At 50.9% G+C, this 19,621-nt stretch overlaps 1 protein-coding gene and 1 long non-coding RNA gene across 27 annotated transcripts in view; one reads left to right on the top strand and one right to left on the bottom strand.

The window, feature by feature from the left end:
- The window catches only part of IKZF1 (IKAROS family zinc finger 1), a 102,392-nt gene extending 94,078 nt beyond the window's left edge, over nt 1-8,314 (bottom strand). For 5 of the 26 annotated variants that reach the window (XM_060632105.3, XM_060632102.3, XM_060632109.3 and 2 more), the window contains exon 1: nt 6,751-7,057. Coding sequence is in view for 5 of the 26 variants with exons in the window: in XM_060632114.3 (XP_060488097.1) it covers nt 7,719-7,848 (130 nt within the window). In the remaining 21 variants the exon portion in view is untranslated. The other 21 variants (XM_060632093.3, XM_060632118.3, XM_060632123.3 and 18 more) reach the window with 13 other exon arrangements.
- Nucleotides 1-19,621, top strand: part of LOC145713013 (uncharacterized) — a 344,480-nt gene that overhangs the window by 229,288 nt on the left and 95,571 nt on the right. The window lies entirely within an intron of this gene.

Here is a 19,621-nt window from a genome sequence, read left to right as displayed (position 1 = left end):
GGATCAATACAAAGTTACAATGTTCACTAAGTGTTTTACTCAGCAACTGCCAGTGCTGTCCTTGCAAAGAGAACAGTATCTTCTCTGGTCCTCTTAGCAGTGGCTTTAGTTAAGGTGTTAGTAGATCTTTTCATGGACACACGTGGAACCTCAAAATGAAAACTGAACACGCAAATCCACTTGTGCTGTATACCCATAACATTCCTCCAAATGGTAACACTACAAGACCGCCAGACTTTTTTAAATTGAAGGGCTTGTGTGAGCTGCCTTGGCGAAAGATACATTCCACTGAGACCCAAGGAAGTACACTGAGATAAATCTCCCCAGGCATGGCCGGTTGTTTACAAATACACCCACATCTGTTTATTTCCAATAACTGGGAGCCACTGCTGATTTGCCCGCTGAGAACATTCTGGTAGGGACTGTAACCTTTTCTCGTTTCAGGTTAGCCTCTGCTGTCTGGTTGGGAGTGAGACAAGATCTACCAATGTACATAGGAACCTGGAGAGAAAATGTGTTCCGGAGCAAACACGTCGAGGGACTCGTGGTTGCCCAGACTTCCAGGTACCCCTTATTCCTTGCGATGGAAAAAGGCTGCTTGGCCCAGAGAGAGGGGCTGTTTCCTCCTGGCTCCAGGGAGGAGAATGTAGACACCCTGCTGACTGACTCCCTCCAATAAAGCCACAGAGTTTCCGGGCCAAAGGGAAATTCTCTCTGCAAGAAGACACACATTCTGAGCTCCTCTGTTCTTTTTGGCAACACCCACAAATCATCAAGTAAAATCACTTAAAGTGAGGCAACTTTGTGAAAAGCGTTAAAAAATCACCTATGTGCCCATTTTCCCACTACGTCCACACCCCACGGAATGTGGATTCAAGACCCCGGTTCCTTGAACCCTAGCCTGCGTCCCGGGAGCTGCAGGACTCCAGAATTCACCTCGCTCCCCCAACCTCAAACGATCTCCGCTGAAGTCAGACCAAGCCGTTTCTGAGAAGAGTAGAAGGGGGAACACACATATCAGTTACTTGGTGAGAACGACTGCTATGACAATCCACCCAACAATTACAGACAAGAAGACCGCTCAATGTTCTCGGTGGCCTCTTCAGTTGGATCGAGTTCGCAAGGAAAGTTCTAGATGTCCATTTTATTCTGGGACAGACTGAGAGCTCGGTCCCAGTGGGGCTGTAACCCAGACGTGGGTTATATGCCCAAGAGCCCTGCACAAATGACGAGGTCCATATGAACACACGTTCCTGGCGGGTATCAGGCCCAACCAGGATCGCCTAGAGCCCAGTCTGTAATCCACAACCTTTGGCCTACAAGGTCCTCATGCAAACCCGGGTGTGGGGTGTCATCAGTAGAACCTCACAGAAGCTTACAACTTCCTCCTCTGTAGGGCTACAAAGAAATCGGCACGTCCTTATTTATAATTTGGCAGAAAATGCTCATGTCTGTCAGACAGCAAAACATAGGAGAGCTAATTTTGAACAGTACAACCAGATTTTTCTGCGGCCCTTAAGTAAGTATAAATTATTTTCAATGCTTCACTTTTAAGTATCTTGTTGTTTGTTGTTATTGTTTAGCAAGTTTCCTTTCTTTCTCAGAAGGCTCTCCTCCTCCACATGAAGCTGGAGGTTCCTGAAATCCAGGGAAACACGGACAACTCCAGGCAGCAGGAAGCCCCGTGTAGAAAAGCCCTCGAAATTTCCAAATGAGTTTTAAAAGGGAATTAATTGCCTTATCTCTCTAACAACCTCCCATAATTAGTGGTCTGATTTCAGTTTAATGAAGTGGGATACACAATTTATCAATATGGTTCCACCGTGGATCTCTTTGCATATCACTTTAATTTTCCGCCCTACACAAAACTCAGCCACAAAGGAGGAGAAAAAGGTCAGTTTTTCAGGCTAAAAGTGGGGCTCACACCGGGGGGTCGCTGGCTCTCTCTCCTTTCCATTAAAACCCTGGAGGACATTTCAGAGTGTCTCAGGAACAAGCTTATAAAAGATTAATTCCTCATTTTCATTTCTCCTGAAGATTCTAAAGTAAACATCCCCCCCCCCCCCCACCGACCTTAGGGCTAAGGAGGTATCTCATTTGCTCTGAGTGTGCCAGCGAAAATCTGACTCAAGGACCAAAAAGCACCCCCCAAAAACCGGACGAATCAATGTCCACGGTGGAACTCTTAGCTTTGGAAAGGAGTCGGACCCACATGGCTCAACCTGCAATTGTTCCAAATGACCAGAAAACGCCTTGGAGGGTTGATATCGGCGCGATCTCGAAAACGGAGCTTAAAGTCCCACCTCGGTATGGATAAGAGCGCTTAAAAATACTTCATGCCGCTCTGTCAGTTTGTACAGCCTCTGCAAGCCACCCCCCCCCCCCAAGAAAGAAGCAAGACGGAGGGAGGGCAGGGAAGGAGGGCAGAGGAAGGATGCTGGGTGCGCCCTTCACATCCCACGGCCCCCCGAGCCCCCCGGCCTGGCAGCTGGGCACCATATCCATTACGCTAACTTTTGGCGCGAAAACGGCAGGAAGAGAGTCAGATTTCCTTTAGCAGTGAGCTGATTGCCGGAGAAAAATGAATCATTGCACACTTGAGTGAGAAAATATGAAGAAGGCACTTTCCCACTAATTAGGGCCCATTCTGGGCAATCCGTTAAGCAGTGGCCCCTGCGCCACGAGCCATCAGGAGGTGGGGCACAGGAACACCCGAAAGCAGCGCGTGCAAATGGTGCATAATGACGCTCTCCATCACCCCAGACAGGTGGCGCAGGGGTGCGGGGCAGGGGCTAGGCAGGGGCCACACCGGCTCTCCCCCCGTCTATGCAAGCGCAGCAGAGAAAGCGTGGGGCACTCACCAGTGAGCGCGTGCCTCCCAGAGACCTACGAGCGCTGCCTTTTGAGGACTGGGGTGGGGTCTTCGGACCCTGGGCCGCGTGGAGTCCCCTCGACTCAGCCGCCTGAGAGGGACCCTGCTGTCCCCCGGGGTGGAGGCCCGTCTCCTCCACCACCGCCTGCACACTCCACTGGGGCGGAGAGAAAGGTGGGACCATTTGCCAAATATGCAAAAAAGGAGGGAAGATAGTTTTCTCTCAGGAAAACACGGGCAGGAAGGGAGCCTTGCGCTTCCTGTCCTGACCAAAACGGGTTCAGAGATTATGAGGACGTCTGAGCTGACAGGCTTGCGGTGGAAGACGGAGGGAGCTCTTTGAGTCAACAGGAATTGAGGGCTCCCCGAAGGCAGACATGGCTACATGGGAGAAGGGAAACAGGGCCAGACCTGCACCGGGCAAGACAGAGGCCCCCAGGCCTGGCCGTCTGGGCTTTTGCCACGTCTGACAGAGCATCGCGGGTGGGTCACTGGGGGCACCTGTGGCAGCGGCCTGTTTATCACAGCAAAGTCAGACAAGGACAAAAAGCCAACGGAAGCCTGTAGGCCGTGGCCTGTAGGTGTAGGCCTCGGCCGGTGCCCCGCGGGCCCTTCTCAGGGGTGACCCCCCCCCCCCAAGCGACACACACACAGAGGTGGCCCTGCCCCCTCTCCCCACAGGAACTTCTGCAAAGCGGCTTTGGGTTGGCTGCCTCTCACTCGTCCTCATCCCCACACAGCATCTCACGCCTCACGTTCCATCACGTCTTAAAGACATTTGCCAGAGTAGCACACAACGTTTAAAAACCGCGTCTGAGGAAAGCTATGAAAGCGACAGCCTGGCAGGGCGGGTATCACGGGAGCCACAGAGAGAGGAGCCGGGTGCAGAGTTGTTTCTCAAACTGCACAGAGCACCGCCGCCCCCTCGGGTCTCCACAGGGAACCAGCCACATTGCGGTCGCTGGAGTTGGGTCTGGGGTGTGAGAGTCCCCAACGGGCCCCACTGCTATTTCCTACCTTATCTGACTTTGAAGCTTGTGTGTGTGTGTGTGTGTGTGTGTGTGTGTGTGTGTGTGTCTGCCCCTCCCCTGCTTGCTTGCTCTCTCTCTCTCTCAAAAATAAATAAAAAATAAATTAAAAAAAATATCAACAGACCCACCCCAGACAGGGAGTAACCTTAAGCACCGGGGGCCAGACAGAAGCAGCATCTGGTCAGAAGCCCGAGGCACAATCCCCAGGAAGGCCTGTGAGCCTCACACATCACAAGCGTTGCCAGAGAACCAACAAGAGGCTTGGGTTCGTTCCCCGTGCCGGAGCCACTGGGGGAATCTCCATTAGAATAAGGCAACGGAAACCAATACTTATTTCGTAGCGAAATGATTTCATAATCACAAAGCTTAGAAGATGGGAAAAACGCACACGAGCCGTGAAACGGTGTTATCCTTGACGGATTCTGGGTTCACTGCAAAGCTGTAACCTGCACACACAGTCTTGGGCAGACACCCAAAGTACTGACATCGTTTACGTCTAAACTCAACAGCATAAAGAGGAAAACCCATCGCGCTTTAGTAAAAGGCAAAAACCAACCGAACAAACAGAACCGAAAAGGAGGGGCTTTATTACTCACGTCAGGTCTGTGTGATGTGAAAACTCTCACCCTGCCCCTCTGCCTCCCTCTCCACGCCAGCTGTGTGTGTGTGTGTGTGTGTGTGTGTGTGTGCATGTGCAGAGACGCACAGAATTTCTTTATTTCCTGTATCTGTTCACGCACACCTGATCCTGAAGCACACACGGGACTCGTGTACGTGTGGGGGTAGGGGCATTTCATCACATGGCATCCACCATGTTCCCCCAAATTTCCAAAGTTTGACATGTATGTTGACAATGTGCAACTGCATTACCTAAACATGAGACACACAAATCCAAATCAAGAGGGGGGATCCCCCCAAAACAACCATCATCCTCGAACGCTTAAGTCTCTCACCAAGTGACAAAGACACGGTGGCCCCCAGCACGCCTGAGCTTCAGACCTCTTGGCCAGGAAATTCACCAAGCTCTTAATGTCTCAACAAAGGAACCGGTGCCACGGACGGCCACGGTTTACCTTCCCTCACGAGGCTGTGGACCAACTTCTCCAAAGCGTCCAACGTCACACATGCACAGTTTTCTTTACAGACCCGCCAACTTGTCCCGCGAGAGCACACTACTGGGCTATTATGGCCACCAGGCTCCTGAATTCCGAGGAGGTATAATTAATTCCTCAAGGTGCAGCATTTCACTGAAAACGCTGGTGAATTAAACAAACAATCATGCTGGGATTTGCAGAGCCCCTGCCTTCAACTACCACCAGGAAGCAAAACGGGAAGATGGCACGGCCACTGAACTCAATAACACGGTCTCGCATCAACCCGGGTGGACTTTAAGACCGGGAAGCACGTTTTTGTTTTTCTGTTTTTGTTTTTGTTTTTTTTTTTTGCCACGTAAAAAAGGTATCAACGCATACGTTCCTGGAAAGTTTTAAAATCACATACATGATATCAAGCCAGAACTGTATGGGATTTGAAGACGTGACATCATTATTTACATGTGTGCACACAAGTTCTGTTTTAACACGTTCTGCATATCCTATGATGTAAGCAGGTAATCTTCCTGCCACGGATACTTGTCACTGTTTAAAATTTTAGCCACGTTGCCAAATAATCTGATTTGTCGCCGAAACAATTCTGACACACGGAATACCGAAACATACTCAAACGGCAGCTTTAAAATTCCATTTGAAAGATGAATCCCATTGACCCCCTCAAACGTCTCCAAACAAAGAAAGAAATCCAAGAGGCTCCAACCGTTTCCTGCTGGTTTCTCTCTCCTCTCAGCTCAAAACCAAGTGAACCCATCTTTGCAACCGTTTCAATTTCTATGAAAGTTGAAATATTGTACACATTGCATATTTTCTAATTCCATAAATTTTTCTCCTTGAACAGGAGTTGGTTGGGGTGGCAAGTAGATATTTTCTTCAAGAGAAGTTTGAGTCTCCAAGTTCAAAAACAAGGTGTCTGGGAGCAGAGATGGGGGTGGGGGGAGGCAGGGGAGGGGAACAAGCAGCACGCTGGCTGAGCCAAGCACGCTGCCTTGAATTCGCTCTGGGCCGGCTGCAGCCCTGGGCGGGGAGAAGGAAAACAGTGTTGGCAATGCCTGTCCAGACGCTGCGGACTTTCTGCTCTCCACATGTCACACTCTGTGCCTCGAAATTGGAAGAAAAAACAATCTCATCGTCACTAGGTTCCTCCGGAATCACCGAGGATCCTTGACCATTTTTTTTTTTAAATACATTTTCAAATACACCCACCAGTAACCTGACGCCTTCTTGCCAGGGCGTTTGGAAACCTAATCGCCAAAATTGCAGTCAGCAAAGGAACCACTAACTTTTCAGACCGGGATAATTCTTCATTTGGCAGAAAGCAAGTTCAGACGCGATCTAATGGTTTTTCAGGACAAGCAAAAGGCTGGCCCCTCAGAGATCAGGAGAGAAAGCTCTCCCTGGGTGACTTTATAAAGCCTGGCTTCCGTCACCTCTAGGTACATATCAATTTAAATGCAACGGGCGCTGGACCGTCCTCCCCGTGGTGACAGCGGGGCGGCTCACGAGTGTCCCACGCCGGCCTGGCCCTGCGCCTTCGGTCACCGCACAAGTTGACGGCGGAGGCTTTGACAAAAGTCAGCGCTCTCCCTATCCCCAGAAAGGAGAGGCGGACCTGAGCGAAAGCAGGGATCACAGCTATTACTGCCTTGTCTTTTCATTCTCTTCCTCTCTGTTTTTTTTTTTTAAGCCACCGGCTACTCTGAGTTTTCCTACTGAAATTCAATTGGAAAACACTCACGTGGACGTGTGCGTCGCACTTTGGGGGCCGAGACCGATCCTCGGGCGCGAACAGCAACCTCGGGGCCGGGGCTCCCTCTGCCCCGCCGGGCTCGCCCGGGGCCGGCCGCCTCGCCACCTCCAAGGTCCCGGCCGGGCTCGGGCTCGGCGGCGCTGCGCGGGGACCCGGGGACCGTGGCCGCAGTCGCCGCCCCGGGCCGCGCACGCACTTGTTAGAGCGCCCTGCTAACTCGGCCGCCGGGCTCTTCCCAGCTTTCTTTCACAACGACTTCCTGAAGTTGCTCACTCGCCCGGTTCCCCATTTCTCCGCCACCCTCCCCCCCCATCCCCCCACCCCTCCTCCGCCGACTCCGACCCGGCTTTCGCGCTCGCTGCCGGCCGGCCGCCCCGCGCGCACAGCGCCGCCCACGGGCCGCGCACCTGGGCCCCCTCCGCGCCGTGCCCCTGCGCCCCGCCACCTGCGGCCGCCCGCGCTCCGCAAACTTTGGGGGCGGCGCACCCCTCCGGCCGACCGCTCCGCCGGCCCGCAGCCGCCCCGCCCCGCGCGCTCCGCCCTGCCCTCGCCCGGCTTGCTGCCCCGGAACGCGGAGCGGGACCCGGGGGGCGCGGGGCGCGGAGCCGGGCTCTCGGCCTGGCGCGGAGGGGGACTCGGAGCGGGGCGCGGGTCCGGGCGCGGAGAGGGACTCGGAGCGGGGCGCGGGTCCGGGCGCGGAGGGGGACCGGGAGCGGGACGCACAGACGGACGCGTAGCGGGACGCGGACCCCGGGCGCGTAGCTGGAAGCGCCGCCTTCGCCCCAGCCTCCGCCGCCGGGTCGCCGGCTCCCGCGGTGCGGTCCGACCGCAACTCCGGGACCGCGCGCACAAACTTTGCCGGGGCGCGGGGCTGGGTCCCGGCCCCCCCTCCGTCCCCACTCCCACCCCCACTCCCACTCCAGGGCCGCCGGGGCGGCGGCGGGCGCGGGCCGTACCTGCTGGCGCCGCCGCCGGCTGCAGCCCGCTCGCCCGCGCCGGGCCCGCTCGGCGCGCCGCCGCCACCCCCGCGCGCAGCGCGCCCCGGCCCTCCCCTCGCCGCCGCGCTTCCTCATTCCAGCGCCGCATCGCGCCGCGGCCCCGCGCGGCAGGTGGCGGCCGGCTTTCTGCGCCCCGGCCCGGGTGGCGGCATCGGCCGCCGCGCCGCGGGGCCCGCGCTTAACCCTTGGGGACCCGGCGCGGGCGACGCGCGCGCGGGGCGGCCGGAGGCGGCGGCGGGGCGGGGGGTGCTGCTCGCCCCGCCGCGGGGACTCCGGGGACCCGGGACATCGTGAGGCACTTTCCCCGGTGTCTGGGGTGGGGAGCGTCCGTTGCCCGCCCGGCTCCACGTCCCTCGAACTGGGGCCACTGGGCTCCCCGTTTCCGGCTGCGACCCCGGGTGAGGAGTGCCCACTCGAGGGGGTGGGAAAAGTTGATCCTCCGCAAGTGAGGGGAAGGTGCGATTCATTTTCCCAGACAACCAATGGAATACCTCTCGTCTCTCTTCCCTCCCACCTGCTCAGGCAGAAGTTAGGATCGCGCCTTCCATCTTGGTCTGCGTGCACACCCAGGTGTGACAGGGCGGCCGCGGGAGGAGGTGACAGCGAAGGCCTCGGCACCTCAGACCCCCCCCCCCTTCCCCGAGCCCCGAAGCACGCGAGGAAGGCGCTGCGTGTGTCTCGTTGAGACAGGAATGCGGGCTCTAACCGCGCACCTCTTGACGCCCGTCACTCTCATTAGCCGGGCCCCACCCGAGCGGGAGCCAGGCGACGGTGTGCTGTTTGAGCAGAAGAGGGAGAATCTGAATGCAGGCGATTTGTCCCCATCCCCCTTGGGCGTTAAGGGAGGGATGGAGACCAGCGAGCCACGGGCTCTGCCCTTCAGGACTTGCAGGGGCGCATCAGGAAAGGTACCCCTGCACGGGAGAGAGGAGATCCAGTGCAGATCCTGGGGAGGGCCAAATGATGCCTTCCTGCAGGAAAGTGAGGAAGGGCGCCCCTGGGCCCGGAGGGGGCTCAGGGGTGCAGGCCTTGCAGGTGGACAGAACAGCACAAAGGTGACAGGTGGAAAATGTCACTTTGGGCAGTTGAGTGGGGCAGGGACTGGAGACCACCAGGGAAGGCTGTGGCCGGCCTGGCTGAGGAGGCTGCTGGTGGCAGGGCCCAGGCAGTCGTGGACCGGCTTTACCTGGTGCATCTCTGGGAGAAATGTCCTCTACCCTCCACGAACCCCAGGCAGCGGGACACGTTCTTCCTGGACCACTTCTGCAACTCCTACCACTGAATTAGTGCTAAGAGAAACTCTGAGATTCTGAGCCCAGAGCCTGTTAACTCCCCCTGCTTAGAGCCCAGAGGAAGTGGAACTAGTAAAAGGTCCATGGCTTTAATCCCTAGCCCACCCCTTACCTATATGACCTTAGGCAAGTCACTGAACCTCTGAGCCTCATTGCCCTTATCTGCAAAAGAAGTCAATGCCACTTCATTGCTCTTCATTGCAAGAGTCCTTGTCAGGATTCTATGAGTCAATAGCCATAAGGTGCAAAGCCCAGGGAGGCCAACAATGTAGTGGAGAGGTTAGAGGATACCTCTGGTTCTTAGAGGCACACAACACCCTTAGCCCCCAGTGTGTCTCTTTAAATGTGTGTCATGGGTCCCCAGGAGTGGGAATCAAGGACTCAGGCCAAGGCATTTCCTCCTGGGGCAGAAGAGTAAGAGGTGAAGGACCCGGATAGTTGATGCTGTGTGGTCTTGGCCGAGTTCCTGAACTTCTCTGAGCTTCCATTTCCCCGTGTACAGCTGGGTAGGAATAAGGTAAGCCGCCTCACAGGATTGTTTGTGGATTGTGTGTTTCACATATGACAGTTTTTGCCGTCTGCTGATAGCAGAGAAAGGACTCTGAGTGGTCACTAGTGTTTATCATGAGCCCTGCTAGCCACCAGTGTCTTGTTGAGTTGGAGAGCAAGCTGGGAAGAACCAGGCTTCATGGTCCACCCGCCCCCCCGCCCCCACTCCAAAACAGGTAGAGGACAAGAGTCCTGCTGTGACCTGGGCTCTGTGGGTAGACACCAAGGCCTCGGAGAGGCTGCTTAAATCATCAATAAAAGCACGTTGGAGGGAAAAACTTAGCAGGGGAAATTGAAACGTGTGATGCTTTTTTTTTTTTTTTTAAAATTGTATCTCTAAAGTCATTTTGTTTCTTTAGAATAGATACATAATAATGTTGCAGCATTTAACGAAGGGCAGGCTAGTTTATTCAGACAATAACTGTCAAATTAGCAATTTTTCTTCTTTTGCGATATTACCAAAAGAACAAAGAGCCCCTATAGAATGAATCACAGACTACTTACTCGGAGCTTACTCTAATAAGGGAATCCTGCTATGGGCACTTTTGTTCTGGCAGAGACTAGAGACGGTTCTAAGGAGAATGAGTTTTAAGCAGAAGAGGGATGGTTGATTGGCACTTTCATTTCTTACAACCTGTGTGAGTCTTGGCAAGTTACTCAACCTCTCTGAGCTTCCGGTCTGTCCTCTGCAGAGCATACCAACTTTACAATGGTGTTGATGGAATGAGGTGAAATTAAGTGAGCTGGTGTATGCAATTTGCTGTGGCTATAATTGTATTTTGCTTCCATTAAAAAATATCTGTTAAACGGCAAAGGATGAACATCCCTTTTTCCTGCAGCCGTTGGGAAATAGCAGGAATAATCCTGAAGTAACAGGAAAAGTTGTTCATAAAAAAAAAATTCTATCGTCTTTCTACAATGCTGAAGTAATGCAGAACGCACACAGTTTCTTCTGTAAAGGAACAGGAACGTGAACGAAGAGACCAGGACGTGGATGGAATTTTTGCAACAAGGACTCTGGTTCTTTGGTTTCTTGTCCCTACTTTTCACCACCCCCAGCTTCTGCTTCTGCTGTTTTTGAAAACCAACAGTTGCTGGTCTGGGGCAAGATTCTTGACCATTTTTTCCTGAGGCTCACTGCCTTGGGTTTGGCTTTTTCTAAGCACAGAAGGGTGGCTCCCACTCCTTCTGGAAGGGAAGGAGCAGGACACAGGGGCCAGGACTGCCCAGCCAGCCGCACGGAGACCCCGCAGGATGTTCCGTTTCCTGCCACGTTTAAAAGGCCCTCTCTGGAGGCCCTGTTGCTCCTGGCTTTGAAACCCACAGAAATTCAGCAGCTCTCCTCATCGTTCACATTTCCGCCTCTCGATCTGAATCGAGGATGTGTCGCAGCTGACAACCAAATTCTTCCCACTTTATGACAATTCCTTTCGCTTTATTCCCCTTGGAATTTGTCAGAAGACACTTAGATTCTCAAAACTGGTGACTTTTTAATCAATACCGTTTGGTTGGAAGAGACTGAAAAGCAAACTAGGTCGGATATAACGACTTGGAGAAGAATAGATTTACCCAGAAAGCTTTCTCATGAAAAGTTGTTGAAGATGTTTTGGCGGACTACAGGAAAAGCAGATCTTGATCTGGCCTGAACAGATCAGAATAAAGACAGAGGGGCGGGTCCGCATCCAGGCGATTCCACTGTGTTATAGGAGCAAGATTAGAACTGGATTGTGGAGTTCTAAGTCTGCTGGTGGCACATCTCCATTCACTTATTCGACGAGCGTGTATTCAGTGACAGCTGCCGTTACAACTGGTACTTGAGAGGCAGGAAGTCCCAATAAAGGCATAACGTGTGGTCTTATTCTGAAGGGGCTCCAGCCCAGTAAATCAGAAACAATTTCATTTGCATGCAAAACGCGTCATGGTCAACTTGAACACACAGCCCGTGGACACACAAAAGGGCAAAGCCACTAAGTGGTTGCTAGATTTTTTTTTTTAAATGTTTATTTATCTTGAGAGAGAGAGAGAGAGAGAGAGAGAAATAGAGAACAAGAAGGGAAGGGGCAGAGAAAGAGAGAGAGAGAGAGAGAGAGAGAGAATCCCAAGCAGGCTCCATGCTGTCAGCACAGAGCTGGGTGACACGGGGCTCTGTCTTGCGAACCCTGAGAGCCAAAATAGAGAATCAGACACTCAACCGACTGAGCCACCCAGGGGCCCCTGATGTGCTTGATTTCTAAGTGGTTAGCCTGGGAGACAAATCTTGGTCAGGTTTTTCAGCTACGCCCCGTGCCCTATCCCTCCAAAGACTGATTCCCTTGAGACATCTTCTCCAATTGGAGGCAAGTGTTTCCTGCTTGTCCCCTTTCAATTTTTTATTTCCCGTAAGGCCGGATCACCTGTCCTGACAGCATGCATCTTGGTGAAGGGACCAGACGGGCACTTCCAGGAAAAGACTAAGGTTTATGAGCAGGCTTTCCAATCTGTAAAGTCCACCGACATGGAGTCTAGTTATTTCTCTACTGGTCTAGCAGCTTTCTCTTTTGGGTGTTAATGAATCACAAATCTTTCCCGTCTAGTCTCGAAAGGAAGTGGGGTCGTTTTGGAGAGGGGGTTGAGGTGGAGGGCCCTGCGGTGGGAAGTGTCCTGAAAACCTGGGTGTCTCTCCCCTCTGCACACAGGGTCACCGTAGGAACCTAGCTGAGTCACCCCAATGCCCTGAGCATCAGGTTCAGGGAAAAGAAATCTCGCTGTGTGGAGTTGGCACGGGGCGTAAATGAGAGCACGGATGTAGGTCTTTCATCATGGTATGTGGTCATCAGCGTTCGACTCCCCCGCCTGCATTTCCATCAAGGTTCTTAGAGCGACATCCAGCAGAAAGCAGGCGAGACGAAAGGCACATTGCCTGGACGATGTTCCCACATTCACAGCTGGGGATGGGCCTTGATCTGGTTGCAAATAGATTGTTTCTCTGCTCAGAGCGTTTGCTGCCAGGCCCGGCTGGTTCCAGGAGCCGTAAGTGGGTGTCTGTCTCCCGCTTTCAAGTTTCCAAAAACTTCCACAAGCATTTCATTTGAACTTGTTGATACGGGTGAAGTGGGTATTCAGTGGGCCACGTGTGCCTGGGTTTGCCCTGTGTCACTGGCCTCTCGGCCTCCTTCCAAAGATGCGGGAGCTCCCCGGACATCGTTTTTGGGCGACGTCTGTGGTTATGATCTCCCCTAGAATCAAAGACTTGTGCATCTTTCAGCCTCCTTGATAGCCTGACCTGCGCATCTGTAGCTGGTTTCTTGTATTCACCATGTCCCCACCCCAAATCCCCTCAAACCTTTCCCCTCAAACCTGTGTCACTGCATCAGATCCAATAGTAATGGGAAATTGCCAAGGTCAGGACTTTGGGGGCGTTCTTGATGGCTTCCTTCTTCCTCCCCTCCCTCAATCGGGACCCTCTGCTGGCTCTGCCTCCAACAGGTGTCAGTAACCCAACCTCCCGACTCCACTGCAACCACACGGGTCCAAACTCCGCCACCTTCTGCCTGCAGACTGGGGGGGCTCTGAACGGCTCTCTACTCCTGTCCTTGCCCCTCCTAGTATGCAGGGAGGGCCTGAGGAAAAGCTCATCAGATCATGCACTTCTCCGCTGGACTCAGGTCCAGCCACTAACTGTGTCCTTCGCTCACTGGTCTCCAGCTGCTTGGCTTTGCTTTGCTGGTCCTCAAGCACCGGCCATGGCTCACGGCACCTGCCGTTCTCTGGACGCCTGCCCGCCTGCCCTCTTTCCTGCTTCGAGTCTTTGCTCAAATGTCATCTCAGCTCCAGGACAGTCATGGCCCACCCTCCATAAAGGCGTAACAACGCTACCCCCGCCCAAGCATCCTCTAAAAAGAGGATGTCTTTGCGTTACATTTTTTTTTTAAATGTTTATTTTTGAGAGAGAGAGAGAGAGAGAGAGAGAGAGCAAGAGCAGGGGAGGGGGAGAGAGACAGAATGAGACACAGAATCCAAAGCAGGCCCCAGGGTCTGAGCTGTTAGCACAGAGCCCAACACAGGGCTCGAACTCACGAACTGTGAGATCATGACCTGAGCCAAGGTCTCAGATACTTAACGGACTGAGCCACCCAGGCGCTCCTTCTTTACATTTTACACAGTGCTTATCTTCCAACATGTTCTGTTGTTAACATTTGTTTTGTTTACTCTCTGTGAAGACAGAGGATTTTTTTTTTTTTTGGTCTGTTTTGTTTTCTCAGTGCCCAGAACCAGAACTTTCAGTGGATATTTCCACTTATTGGTACCACATTTGAAGGGTTCATCGGACTGTTTTCTAAATCAGGCAAAACAATTTTGTTTAAATTATATGACAGGGATGCCTGGGTGGCTCAGCCAGTCAAGCATCTGACTCTAGATTTGGGCTCAGGTCATGGTGTCACAGTTTGTGGGCTGCATCAGGTTTGGGGCTGACAGCGCTGAGCCTGCCTGGGATTCTCTCTCTCTCCCTCTCTCTGCCCCTCCCCCACACGCTCTCTATCTCTCTCAAAGGAAAGAAACAAACTTGAAAAATTATGCGACAAAGAGCTGTTACATTGTTTTTCTGATCTGCGTAGGAAGTGTGTTTTCCTCGTCGTGTAGCTGGACGGAGTCACGTTCCCTTTCTGTCCTTCTGTCTGGGGCTCTCAGCTCATTCGCATAGTCATGCTGTTTCTTCACCTACGGAATGCTCCCTGAGCAGTGATGGGTTCAGCACAGAATGTCCTGCATCTCACTCCTTCCTTGGTCTTCCTTAGGTGTAGTTCACTCCTTCCTCGTGCATGCACGCTTCTGTGGACTGTCAAGTTATTTTTCCAAAGGAAGCAAGTGATGATTTAAATCTGTAACGCTTCGGATTCATGATGAAGTTTCCTTCATCCTGTTCTGGTAGTGTGGGGGCAATTCTCCGGAGGGTGTTGATGCTGCCTTATTTCTGTAGGGTAGGAACGCAGGTTATAGTTTAGTTAGGCCAGGAGTCAGGTTGTTGTTGTTGTCGTTTTCTTTTCTCAGTGGATGCTTTGGAAATTCTTTAAAGATATAATGTATTCTGTAGCTACTCACGGCCTAATGGCTATGTATTCTTTTAATATTTACTCATAATATTCTTATTACTTGCAGATATGTTTTTCTAATGAAGAAAAAGAACTCATTTTTCTATAATATGCATCTCAGAAACTGGCAACTTTGTTTCCACTTCAGAGCTCAAATACACAATTTCCTTTAGCTTAAACAGTTGCAATTAAACCAAAGGGTTGCCTTTTCATTACAATACCCCTTTATTTTCTATGATGATATCTCATAAACGTTTTCCGTGGAGCGGCCTATACTCGATCTGTTGTAGCCAATGATGCTGCATTTTGGGAGAAGGAATCCTGTTGCCTGAATTTATAGATGGTAGCAAAGCCTGCTGTTGGAAACAGACTGTGCAGAATGAAGATCCCATCCTTTGGTACAAGTTGAGATAGGGGATTGGTGCATGTTTCGGACGCAAGTGACTACAGTTGGGGACACGTTCTACGGCCATCCAAGGATGACAAGTGACTAACCCCTTGAACCAAGGGACGTGGCTTCACGGGCTGAGCTGTAGAGCACAGATGTCTTTTTTGATCATTCCATGTTGTAGATCAAGGTTACAGATCACTGTTACAGTAGAACCTGTATGCTGGTTTAATTACCTTCTTATTAGATTGTAATTGGCAAGGCAAACATCAGTTCCGTCTGCTCTGACTCCTCGAGCCTTGAAGAGCCCCTGTTGGCCTCCAAGGGCAGCTTTTGCCCTTTGATTCCAATGCCATTAAGTCCATAAGACAGCCAGAGTGTTGCGCCACATGATTGATGCTGTTTGAGCCCGACTACCTGATGTAGCAGAGTTTCTCAGAGCAGATCCAAATGCAGCGATCGATAATCATACACTTACAAGTTGTCTCTCCCGCTACAGCAGTGCTTAAGTAATCATCACCAAAATGCCCCGGACCCATCTCTCCCAGCACATATTTCTTGTACATCCCCGGAGCTCCTGTTGAGTTCAGTGAGAGCTCCAGGCGCCCAGGGTGGCAGGGCAGTGGCACACGGAGTACTCACTGATTTATATTTGCATGGCTTTCGAGCTAATCAGCAAAAAGAGCTCATCGATCTTCTCTTCCCTAGGAAGTTGGACCACGTTATTATTCTTATTTCGTGGGTGAGGAAAACTGAGGGAAAGGAGCTTCCCAAGGTGAGGAGACTGGAAAGAAAGAAAGAAAGAAAGAAAGAAAGAAAGAAAGAAAGAAAGCTGCTTCCTGATGACCCCAAAGTAATGTGTGACATCTGACCTTCTACCTGATGGCACTGAGCATTTTGACGACTCCAGAAAGACGGCATTTTAAGGAGACACTCACACCAGTGGGAAACATTGCCACTCCACTGTGAGGGTTCTATTTTACTCTCTGAATCATTTTTTTTTTCTTCCAGGAAGGGCTTGCTCGGCTGCCTGAGGTGGAAAAGCCAACAGGACCAGGTTCTTGCTCGGGCCCCCTCTTGATGGAGTCAGAGAAGTGCCCAAGGTCACTGCCCATGGGGTGGCCAAGACTCGGCTTCCAAAGTCTTGTAGTCACACCCCACAACACAGGCTGATGAGCGCGGGCGTGCCTTGCGTCCTGGCTTCTTCCAGGATGGGTTTGCACTAGAATCATTTCCTAGGTATAATAAATTTAGGAGCCTCCCACAGTGGCACTGACAGCAAAGGCAAAAACTGTCAACCCACCCGCCCCCCTCCCCCACCGTGATGGAAAATCTTTCAAGGTTTTCCCAGCAGTGCATTAGAAGCTCTGTAAGAACCCACTGTTGTGCGCGTTTTGAGATTTCACGTCTTCCATTAACCAATTCTGAGACAGAAGACCAGTGTCTGTATTTCCCATGTTGTTGAAGTACCTTTACATAGACTTTAACCCACTTGCTAAATTGCTTGAATTTGTCAAATGTACAAAAGGGTCTACTCCCCGTTGATGGAGTAAAAGTAGGTGTTTGATTAAGTAGATAGTTAGCTATGCTTTTTCCCCACCCCATCTGGATGTGTTAAGGGGGTATGTTTGAAACTTAGCACTCACTTCTGCCTTTCAGAAGGGGAGGGAAGAGGGTATTTAACAAGGTTAATAATGACAGAGAGAGGAATTGACACCACAAAAGAAAAAGAATCATTCCAGCATTTCATGACAGTTCAAAGACAGATGTCGTTGGCTAAGTGAGAATCTCGTCGACGTGGGGGTAATATACACCTTATATGCATATGGCTTTGTGAAAGCAGACTGTCAAATCGGTGAGTGTAAGGTTGTCAAATATGAGACATAGCTGCAGAAAACCCGGAGAACTACTTACTATTTATTTCTTCTCTTAAAGACCCAATCCTGTTGTCTTTTCGCAGACAAAAGACCAAGTCCCTTAAGGACCAAGGCAGGTCAAGGGTTGGATGGGATTGAAGTTGGATTGGGGCCTCCTGAGGACATCAGCTTTGGCAATCTTTTGTCTCCTGGAGTATGTTTTTTTCATCTTAATTATATGCGTGCTGTTCTCTTTTGTTTCCGTAGACTTTAGCTCACCCAACAGGGCCACATCTAATTCCATCTTCCTGGAGTTCATGATGAGAAATTCTAGAATTGCAGTTGATGAGACCTCAGACTGAGCAAGCTAGAGTCCAAGTCCCTCGGAAGTAGTTTGATCATGGAAGTCAACCCTACCAAGGTGATTTTTGGCTCTGCCATGGAATAAGGTGCTTCAGAGAGGCGTCACTGGCCTTCTGAGCTATGGCAGAGGTTGGATAGATGCAGGGCGTCACTAGTATGAGTCAAGAGACCTTGATGGGGTCATGCATCTCCCCCCACACTTGGACAAGTCCATTAATCCACCTTCCTAAGCTTTGGCATCTTCATTCATGAGATGAGAATGGTTGATGAGATGATCTCTATGACCTCTCCTAACTGATATCCCATGACTTGACTTTGGCTTTGGCAGTGGGTCTCCGTGGGCTGGCAGGGAACCGAGAACAGCTTTGGGGAAAAGCTTTGCTGGCCATTGACCCATGGTCTCTAAGTAGACCCTACCTCTGTGTTTCAGTGCCATGGCCTCCCAGAAGGTCCCAAACACTGAAGGCTAGCTCTTTTGAAGGTGGTCACAACCTATTATAGCCTCAAATGGCCACAAACACAACCGCTAACTTCGTCACCTACTAACCCGTAGTGACTCACCCCCTTTGAGCAAACCTGAATGGTTTGACTTCAGGACTGTGTGAACGGGAGTAAAGAAGTTAGGGATTTGCCTAACTTTGAGCAAAAATAAAACAGATGCACGCTGGAGAGAAAGACCCCCCCCCCCCCGACTGATCTGTGCAGCGCCTTCACAGAGAAGTTTCCTGTTTCTTGCCAGTGGCTGGAATGTCCTGGAAGAGGCCTCCTGAGCAAAAGAAGAGGGATGCCTGGTGCAGACCAGGACTCTTGGGAAAGGCTTGTTGCTGCCTGAGCAAGGGCGAATTAAGGAAGATGTGTTCATATAGACTAAAATAAGTGTATTGATAATAGGGGAAATCCTGAACTCTGCTGTGAGTTAGATGGTCATGGTAAGTGGGAACTGCTTTGGGGAAAAACCCATGACTTCTCCAAATGCCTATGTAAATACCTACAACGTGGAAAATTAGCAGGAAGGCCTTGAGATCTCAGCGCACACTGTCACACTGGAAATATGGAGATGCTACTGGCGGGGGGGGGCAATGAAAATAAGAATCACAGCCTCCTTGAGGTCAAAGGCTTACAGCCATCTGATGCTCAGAAAAGAGAACATGAAAAATGCACAGGGAACAGCTGCGTGAAGCAAAAATCTGGAGGAAAAGAGAATCTGACAAGAATTATAGAAATGTGGGGCACCTAGGTGGCTCAGTTGGTTAAGCATTTCACTCTTGAGTTTGGCTCAGGTCATGATCTCACGGTTCGTGAGTTCAAGCCCTGCATTGGGCTGTGTGTTGTCAGCCCAGAGTCTACTTTGGATCCTCTGTCCCTCCACCCCCCCACCCCTCCCCCACGTGTGCACTTCCTCGTGATTCTTCCTTCAAAAACAATAAATAGGGGCGCCTGGGTGGCTCAGTCGGTTAAGCGTCTGACTTCGGCTCAGGTCACGATCTCGCGGTCTGTGAGTTAGAGCCCCTCGTCGGGCTCTGGGCTGATGGCTCAGAGCCTGGAGCCTGCTTCCGATTCTGTGTCTCCCTCTCTCTCTGACCCTCCCCCGTTCATGCTCTGTCTCTCTCTGTCTCAAAAATAAATAAACTTAAAAAAAAAAAACAATAAATAAACATCAAAAAAAAAAAAGAATTATAGAATTGTGGTCAAGAAGCTATGCAAAGTAAATCGATGAAATTATCTATGGTTAAATAGGCAAAAAGGTCTAAGGAAAATAACCCGGGGAGGAGTATGTTTTGAAATGGATATATGTTACCCAAAGGAGTTTTACACGGTAGGTGACGTTTTCTTAGTCTTAAATGTGGATAAGTCAGGAAAATAGCATGTAGTTCTGTATCTAAATGTCCTTAGTAATAAAGATGCATCCAGATGTACTTATGGGTAACATGAGCTTGGCTTTAAAATACTCCAGCAAAACAACAAAAACAATAATATAAATAAAAAGAACAGTTGAGAGGTGGAAGCAGGTTGGCAATATCTTAGCTAGTTATCGAATCCGGGTGGTGGTTCTACTGGGATTTGCTAAATGATTATCTCTGCTTTCATGTATATTTGAAAATATCTGTGATTGTGTTTTTTAAGACAGAAAGAAAATGAAGACTGAAATTTAAATATCAGTGATATTTTGAGATAATATTTGCAATGGCTTTGAAGGAAAGGTTACATTTGCTCACATACAAAGAGCTTTACAAATTTATATAAAAAAAATACAAAGAAATAGCTCGGTAACGGGCAACGCGCAAAGGACTCCATTATACAATTTACAAAAGAAATACAAGAGGCCGCTGAATGCAAGAAAAGT

This window comes from Panthera onca, chromosome A2 (assembly GCF_046562875.1).
Source record: "Panthera onca isolate mPanOnc1 chromosome A2, mPanOnc1 haplotype 2, whole genome shotgun sequence".
Taxonomy (NCBI): Eukaryota; Metazoa; Chordata; class Mammalia; order Carnivora; family Felidae; genus Panthera; species Panthera onca.
Note: the sequence above shows the minus strand (reverse complement) of the source record. Positions and strands in the feature narration are given on the sequence as shown.